At 30.5% G+C, this 9,116-nt stretch overlaps 1 protein-coding gene across 1 annotated transcript; it reads right to left on the bottom strand.

Moving 5' to 3' along the window:
* Positions 1-621: 621 nt before the first annotated feature.
* On the bottom strand, positions 622-8,667 carry LOC126719777 (alpha-galactosidase-like). The gene is made up of 12 exons (XM_050422297.1): positions 8,656-8,667; positions 8,420-8,442; positions 8,016-8,157; positions 7,652-7,909; positions 7,279-7,453; positions 6,950-7,011; positions 5,307-5,470; positions 4,023-4,120; positions 2,108-2,166; positions 1,186-1,320; positions 1,044-1,095; positions 622-836 (listed from the first exon to the last, which is right to left on the bottom strand). Exons 1-12 carry the CDS (start codon positions 8,665-8,667, stop codon positions 622-624), a joined length of 1,395 nt encoding a protein of 464 aa, XP_050278254.1.
* Between the last annotated feature and the right edge of the window lie 449 nt (positions 8,668-9,116).

The following is a 9,116-nucleotide window of genomic DNA, read 5'->3' as shown; positions in this document are numbered from 1 at the left end:
TTCTTTTCAAATAATATACATAATTTTGTACATTCAATATCCCAACTTCATAGTGTAACACAATTCTACATATTCAATGTACACAATTTTGTACATTTAATATACAAAAATTTTCAAATAATATACAAAATTATATATATTCAACGTATACAACTTTCCAAAAAATGTACACAATTCAATACATTTAATATACACAATTTTTCAATAAATGGATATAATTTTGTATATTCACTATAGACAATTTTTTGATGTCTGAACATTTTTCTTCACGAATTATTGAGTGTAATTTTTATACATTTAATATCCAAACGTTCAAAGAATGATTAAACTTGGAATTTAGGCTATGTTTTGTTCGACATAAATTGATTCTGGAAAATATTTTCCGCATTTACAAGTGTTAGGGTGACAGAAATAATTGGTCTACGTTTTCATTTTTTGTAAACTATTTTCCGCCTTACCCAAGATTAAATGGCAAGTTGGCAACATACATTATGATATCAGAAACAGAGTCCAACAGATTTGTTACAAAGAATTATCATTGCCTCATATAACCAATGGGTTCATTATATGTAGTACAACATAGATGACCGATTACATCTTTGTTTTAATTTATCCACAATGCTAACTGCAGGACATGATAAATAGTTCACAGCCATGGCTTGCTACTGCCTTTGATAGAGACTGCTTTAATACCCCACAGTCTCTTCCACTCCATAATTCATGGCACATACAGGAACTCAAGTTTTTACCAGGAAGTACCTTAGCCATGTCGGATGTCATTGTAGTTATTTCTGTCTGATCAGTGTTTACATTGAAAAATGCAAGATATACTTCTCCTAGAAAGCATGGAAGAATAATCATTAGAAAGCGTTAAGAATAGCATTACTATTATTATTATTTTATAATTCGTGAAAAATCATTAAAAAAAATGTGAAGAATAGAATTATGCAATTTTTAGTTTTTGAAAATAATCTTTGCCCTTGGGCAAAGCAGAGCTATGAGGCACTACAAATTAGAGTTCTTTGTTGGTTGGGGAATCGTACCATCTCTTCCAGTTGCAATCCAAGAACGAGCTCCATTAGTAACATAAGGAAACTGTACAAACAATTAAATAATATGTTATGTTGCTATTTAGACAATGCTTATTTTTCCTAAGACTACAAAAGATTAGATGGGTACACATGCCTCCATGTTGTTTGAGCTAAAGGAATTTATCTCCAACAAAATCTCATTTGTTATGAGGTCGTATGTGGCGTTGTCAAGGTTTCTCACATCTCCTCCAAACATGAGAGGAGACTTAGCCATAGACCACAAAGTCACCTGTGAAAATAAAAAGATAAGGTCAAAATAGAGTGCTTAATTATTCCAATTTTCAATGGTTACAGAGAAAGTTGGATCCGCAGTTTAAATTAATAAAATAATTTGATATTTCACAATTATGTAATAAGCTCACAGCAAATAAAATGAAATTTCACTTCTTATCTCAATGCAGTCATATGAATGATAATATATGACATAAAAATAAAAATAATAAATTATAGATATCATGGTAAGGCAGGGCTCGACTGAGGTGTGATACTTGCTATTTTAAGGCATTCTGTGTCAATCGGGAGAATATCGAAGATACATCTCATCCGGTGCAATAGGTTCACTGGCACGATTCCCTTAGGATACAATAGCCTAGTCACACATGCTGTGTTCTCCACGAATTTGCACTACTCCCAAGAGAAAAAGCTCCACCACAATAATACATCCTTCTTTGTTCACAAAAAGTCTATAAATAAAAAACCCATTCTATACATGTTTTCTCATTTTATCATTTTTACACATTTGTGTGTACACATATAGGACTTTGAAGTTCACCTCTCTAGAATGGTAAAACTCCCTTTTTATAGGTATAGAAAACATGTAAGTTATAAATATCAATTTAATGACAATATAATGGAGATATAAGTTACAAAAACATAATAAATTTTTTTAATAACCATTTGAAATTAATAGATAGAATACTCATAATAAATTATAAGTTGTAAATGTAAATATTTATTTATTTGTATTAATAAAACACACCAACAGATAACTAACTTCTTTGTTTTGATATAAATACCTGAGATTTTTGCTCATCTGGAGTAAGGTTAGTTGTTCTGTGTGGACCTTCATTTGACTCTAAAATATTTGAAAAAAATAAAGTTAACAATAGTTAATTGGGACTTTTGAAAATTTCTAATTAACTATCCAATGATTTGTCATAGATATATAACATATTTCAAGTAAAGAAGCAGGTTGGAGAACTTGTTGCCATGCCACTTGGTCTAGACAGACAATGTAGAAGTCAGTTAGCAGAATTGGAATGGCAAGTTCTTTGTTTTTGAAGATTGAAATTGAAGTGATGCATATTTGAGTGCATGACTAATGGACCCATTTGTCACTTGAAACTGCTTGGTCAAGAACCCCTAAATGTAACAGCAAAAATCACTTAAACAACAACTAGGTTCATTGATTTACCTAATAGTACTCTGTCCCTCCCAGTGGCAGGGCTAGAAATTTTTTTGGGAGTTAAATTGAACAATAATTTATAAATCCACAAAATAATACACATATATTCTTAAAAAAGAAGTAATGTACATATATGTATAATTTATACTTAAAACATGTCTTTTAAAATAATTTATTCTAGAGGCCAAAAAAAAGAAGAAGATTTATTCTACATATCATTTTCTCAAATATAAGAAAATTTCATCAAGTTATTTTTATATAATTGAAGGACAAATAATATTTTCTTTCATTAAATCGTGTATAATTATGCTTCAAAATTTAAAATTATATTAATCACAATTAATATTCTTTAAACACTTTTTTAGATATGCTAGGATTTAAAACTTATAGAGTCCGTTCTATAATAATTGTTATTTCTCATCAAGCTAAGACATTCATTAGTTTCATTTTTTCTTAGGTTGGATTTGAATCCAAGTTTCCTATTTAACCACAAGAGACTTTACTCATTAAGCTAATTGGGATTACATTATTTAAAAATTATAAATCAATGTTTTTATTAAATAAATTAAATATCACACATTAAAAGTTAAAAATAGGAAAACATAAAAGTATACAAATCAATTAATTTTAATAAATGTTATTTTATATGTCTTGATGTATATAATGTATAATAAGGGAAACATAATAATGACAATACTAAATAAAAAAATTTATTTTATTTATAGATGAGAAAGTAGGTCATGTCTCAAAATTTTTATCATAAAATCATAGCATGTTTCTTCTAATAAAAAATAAAAAATAAAAATTCATGTATTCGTGTATCCTAAACTTTTCTAAACACAAAATTAAAGAGAATTTTTGGTAGAAAAGAAAAGAAGTTTTTATTAATAAGATTTACTTATATATTTTTGGAACTATATGCTCTTTTGCTGTTAAATCAAAGGCTAAAATGCAAATTACATCCTTTAAGTTTAACTGCAATTTATTTCAGTAATCTAATTTTACTTTCGTTCAATTAAATCCTTTGAATTTCAAATTTATTCAATTCAAGTCTCTTGTCTTATTCCGTTAAAAAATATTGTTGTTAAGTATGCCATCAACTAATGAGAAAAAAAATTTTGAAAAAAAATATCAAATAAAAAATCTATAAAATATTTTTATTAATTTCACAGATTTTTTTTTATGTGAAAATAATATTTTTTAATGAAATTTTTTTAACAAAATTGGACAAAATGCTTGAATTGAGTAAATTCGAAACTTAAAGGACTCAATTAAACGAGAATAAAGTTAGAGGATTAAAATGAATTTTAGTCAAACTTAAAAGGTGAAATTTACATTTTTGTCTAAATCTACTGAGTTATATATGACAAAAAATAATAATTAAATGTTAAAAGAAAGAAGAAAGAAGGCAAATCCGGGGGCCAATTAAGAAAAAATTGTATATGTACCTGACATTAAAAAAAAAAAAAAATGCTAAATTCTTCATTAAATGTATAAAGGAAAAGTAAAAAGAAAATTCTTATAACCTGGATCAGTCAGCCATCCTAGTGGTAGCATATCCAAGTCAGGCCATGACTTCCCCTTCAAACCTGTAGCTCCTATCATATTAGCTGCAGCAAAATCCCTAACCAAAAAAAAAAAAAAAAAATTGCTTTTCAGGATTCTATAATGATTGATCAAAAAGGAATTACATGGAAAAGAAATCATCTATCAATCAATTAAAAAAAAAAAAAAAATATATATATATATATATATTAAAAAAAAAAAAGCAAAGACATCATGTGAGAGAGAGCATTAGGTTCTACTAAGTGACACATTCCTTAAGACTCTCTTATTTAGGCTTCCACCTCATCAAAATTTGTATTTATGTCAAATTTTTAGTTCATTGAATGTGTCAATGGTGTAAATATGCATATTAATTATCTATAGGTGTGCACTAATTATATATAGGTATGCACCATATATAACAATATTTTATATGCCTATTATTTTAAAATTTTATTTCAAATAGCAAAAATCTCGTGGGAAACCATGTAGTTCTGCCATGTAGATCTTTGTTAGAATAATTTTTCATTTAGCTTTTCACCTCTAATTCTTAACATATTTTGGGTTATAATAAAATTCTATGAGTAGGATATTACTATTTCACCGAGTGTTTAACCTATCATTTTCATACTTTAATAATATAAATGTGACATCATAATTTTTCTATGATATTTTTATAAGTCAAAACATTAACATGATATTACAAAAACTTTAAGTTAACTCCAATGCATTGAAGAAACAAAAACTATGAAACACCACATAATAACTAATTTCTAATTTACATGACATTTAATTACTCTTACTCTGGGTTTGTTTGGATACTGCTTATTGCTGAAAACTAAAAATTGAAAATACTATAGCAAAATCATTTTTAAATGTGTGAATAGTGCTGTGGGACCCAGTTTTAAAACTATTTTTGTTGAAAAAAGTACTTGCGGGTCCCGTGAACAATGCACGGGACCCACCATTTTTCAACAAAAAGCTAGAACGCACAGAAGACGTGCGTTCCAAACACACACTCTATAATTTAAATTCTTCATCCCTTAATTAATTTTGTATTACATCATTAATTTAACAAAAACCTCTTCATGTTATCACAACATTACTTCATGTTATTACTTTAAAATATTTTGAACATTTTATATAACCTTCTCACATAGCAATTTATAGCATTATCCGTGCATTGTGCGAGCCCATTGCTAGTAATGATTAAAGTGTAACTTAAACTCCAAAAATCTTGAACAAAAATAGAACTGCCTTTTCACCTTGAAACATCGAAATGTGGCACAAGATTTTCCCATGAATCCCAATCATCCCCAGTTATCCTGTACATGTTCACTAATCCACTCACATCCTTGGCCATTGCTGGGGTTGCACGGGTTCCAGGAGACAAAGAATACAATATGGGGTGGTCAAGTTGCTTCAAAACCTGGGCAAAGGCGCACCATTTAATAAATCAACCGCATATGTTTTGAATAAAATATTGTATTCCACAACTTTTGTTATATTTTTTATGTGAAAAACTGTGACTAACTGAATATCACTTTCATATAGGCCCATTATTTATTCTTTATTGAGAAATGCTAAATACACCCTAGCATATATTTAGAAACCCATAAACCAATTTTATGGCTTAATCACTTTTAATCCGAAACTACCATTTAGTTCAATGTCAGTGATTAATCAAATTTCATATTGTAAGCATGTGCAAATATGAACTAAAGCATACAAAGAGCAATATGAAAATGCAGAAATAAAGCAAACCAAGGCTAAACACAAGGAAATGTTTAGGAAGAGGAAAACCTGAGCACCTAGCGGAAAAAATCTCTCCCCCAACCACACCATTAGAAATTGTCCATTATATGAATAGTTGTAGTACAAGTTATAAGACTATGAACCTTCCAAACTCATATTCCCCTATATACTTGAGTCTCCTAAGCTCCACCTAGCAACTAGCTTCACGAAACCCTATCTTCAACTAGCTTCCTAGAGACACCACTATTGAGCCACCAACAAAAAGCCACCAATAGGATTGGATATGTGATAGCACCCTAAGTTTCTAAACCTTCAACACATAACTCACAAAACTTAATTAGTAGATGGTGAAGGAAATTTAGGCAACAAAATTTCTCTCAAATGTATGGCAATGGTGAGAGAAATGGAGAAGAGAGGATGAGAGTATTTTCAGCTTTTAGGTAAAGGTTCTCTCTTTCTTTACAAGGTGGATGGAATGAAATGAGGTCTCTATGGTCAGATTCCACTCTCTAGCCACGTTCAGCATGCACATAAATAGACAATCTTCATCAATTTCTTCCATGTGTCACTCATGAGCAAGGTAGATCGCATGCTGGACACAAAATGTAGCTTTGGAGTTTCTCAAAAAAAAAAAAAAAAAAATGTAGCTTTGGCCACTGTTTGACTAAGCTCAACTACTCACTATCCAAATACAGTTTTCCGCCCAAAAAAAAAAAAAAAAAAAAAGAAAAAAAAGAAAGGAAAAGTACATAATTTGTGTGTTTGGGACTAGCTTAATTATAAGCTAGTTTTTTTTTTTTTTTTTTTTTTACAACATTTTAAAACCTCTTTTTTTATTATTATTTTTTTTTTAAAAACTTTTTCAAATTACAAGTATATTTTAAGATACTTTCAATAAAAAACTAAATAAATTGTTCTCAAATCAACAAAAAATTTTATCATTGAATTAAGCTAACATTAATTTGAAAAACATGAATTTATTAACATCAGCCACATTAAAATTGTTGTGCAAAAGTTGTGTTCTTAGATTTAAATATCACAAATGTCATCTCCAAAATATCACAAATGTCACTGCAGATGTGACAGTAACGTAGAGAGAGAGAGAGAGAGAGAGAGAGAGAGAGAGAGAGAGAGAGAGGGGTATGCATCTTACCTCTGACACAACGCTTATTTCATCTATATCCAAGTCAGCACCAAACACACAGTCATGTTTCACTACAAGAAAATATAAACAATCGATGTCAAACTTAAAACGTGGAAAATGGAGTTTGAGTTGCCAATCAGGTGACTGTCCAATTGAATTTGTTGTGATCAAGAGATTGTATATAAGGTTACGGTAGTACTACATGCACAAATCAAAATTTTTAAGTTTCTGCATGCATAAACTCATGGGATTTCAAGAACACCCTAACTAATATGTTGTAGCTAGCAATGTAAAGAGAGGAAGGACAACTTTCCAATAACAATGGTCAAATTAATTACCCAAATCAACACCCCACTCAGCATACTGTGTATAGAGTGACCTCAAGAAGGCAGCTCCTGCTCTCGCCGTGGTATTTACGCTCATGAAACCATGTGGCATCCATGAACATGGCCTTTCCTTAATCCCTATATCTTGTGAAGTCCACTTTTTGCGACCCTCTTCAAAAGCCTCTCCCTGATAAAAATAAATATATCAAAACATAAGCTTAAGCAATTATTACTGTTGCTAACTATTCTTGACATTTGCGTTTTTGCTATTTGCATTACATGTTCCAATAACATTGTTCAAATTTCTGAGGATTAAACTTTAAATTGAGTGTGCTTGTTCTTTCATAAAGTAACTATAAATAAATGAAAAATGCTCTGACAATACCGTTTCTGTGTCCAATATGAGGGTGCTTGCGTTCACTGCTTGTGTACTTATTCCACTCATAACATGAATCCCAAACTTCAAACCCATGCTATGCACCTTATTGGCTACTTCAGTAAACCCATTTCCATTTACAGAGGAAGGCCACCTATCTGGGTCAGGGACCATCCTGCCCCATTCGTCAATTACATCAAATCCTGAAGAGTCAGCGTCAGCACCCTCCACCTTTCTCCGATACCATAGATAATCCACCACAACATACTACATTGCAGAGATAAACTGTGAGTATTTACTCGAAAGTATTAGAATGAATATTTTGGCGATTTGTGATTGTGGGATAGAAAATTTGTATCTGTAGTCTTCCTACCTCATATCCACTAGAGAGTAGACGATCAGATATGAATTGTGCACTATCCAAGAACTCTTTTTCAGAAATGGTCCAGCTAAAGGAATCATAGGAGTTCCAACCTCTAGGTGGGGAGCTCGCATATTGTGCTTCCACATATAGCCTTGACACAATTCAAATAGATGGTTCAACGAAGACATAACAAAATGATACGAATCATAAAAAATACTACACTCATAAATTCCTCTTAGCCTACTTTATTTGCTTTTTTATCTTATACATAGTGAACCCTTTCCAAAGTTTTTAAGACTAAGGCTTTTGTGGAGTCTAGCTAGGTTATGCACTAATCTTTACCAGTATCATGAAATTTGTACAAAGAAACTAATTTTGCGTTGGAAAACGTATTGAGAGTAAAAGAGACCAACATTCGGTAAGAATGCTGCTCAATCTAATATGCAAGAAAATTCATTCTCCAAAATGTTAAGCAAAGAATACCTAAATAATTGATTGTATATCAATACAGGAGCAACTCCACATTGAAGCCAGGGTGGTCACAGGACCACCCTAACCCCCCTTTTTTTTTTTTTTTTTTTTTTTTTAATTTATTTATTTCTTAGGAAACAAACACATACACACATGCACAAAAGAGAGAAAAAATTACTAGAGCCGCCATTGCGTCTATAGCATATAATTTAGCAAATAGCAAACACAGAGTCCCACCAAAACCCTTACCAAAGCCTTTATTATTACCACTCTGAATTTCCTAAAAATGGTTAACTTGCCAAGAATCTTGAAATTCAACTAGTGGACACCTCTGGTATTTTTTTTATTTTTTTATGGAGACATCCAGAGTTCAAATCTCTCATCTCCAACTATCAAATTTTCAACCAAAAAAATAGTTAAACTTACTGCAGTCATTAATTTAGGAGAAACATGTAGGAGAAAATGATTAATCAGTTTAGACAACTATCAAATTTTCAACCAAAAAATATAGTTAAACTTACTCTAGTCATTAATTTAGGAGAAACATGTAGGAGAAAATGATTAATCAATTTAGACAGTTATAAAATCGCATGTTATCTTTATCTTCAAAGCTGGGCAGTAGATCATTATAATTAATGC

This window comes from Quercus robur, chromosome 3 (genome assembly GCF_932294415.1).
Source record: "Quercus robur chromosome 3, dhQueRobu3.1, whole genome shotgun sequence".
NCBI classification, from domain to species: Eukaryota; Viridiplantae; Streptophyta; class Magnoliopsida; order Fagales; family Fagaceae; genus Quercus; species Quercus robur.
This window is presented reverse-complemented; position numbering and strand designations above follow the sequence as displayed.

What these genes read in the sequence shown, in the direction of transcription:
- LOC126719777 (XM_050422297.1), bottom strand. An exon ending in GAGCAGCATTCTTACCGAAT is followed by an intron (nt 8,158 to 8,419) that starts GTTGGTCTCTTT and finishes AATTGTGTCAAG; the next exon opens with GCTATATGTGGAAGCACAAT. An exon ending in AGGATGGCTGACTGATCCAG is followed by an intron (nt 2,167 to 4,022) that starts GTTATAAGAATT and finishes CAAATATTTTAG; the next exon opens with AGTCAAATGAAGGTCCACAC.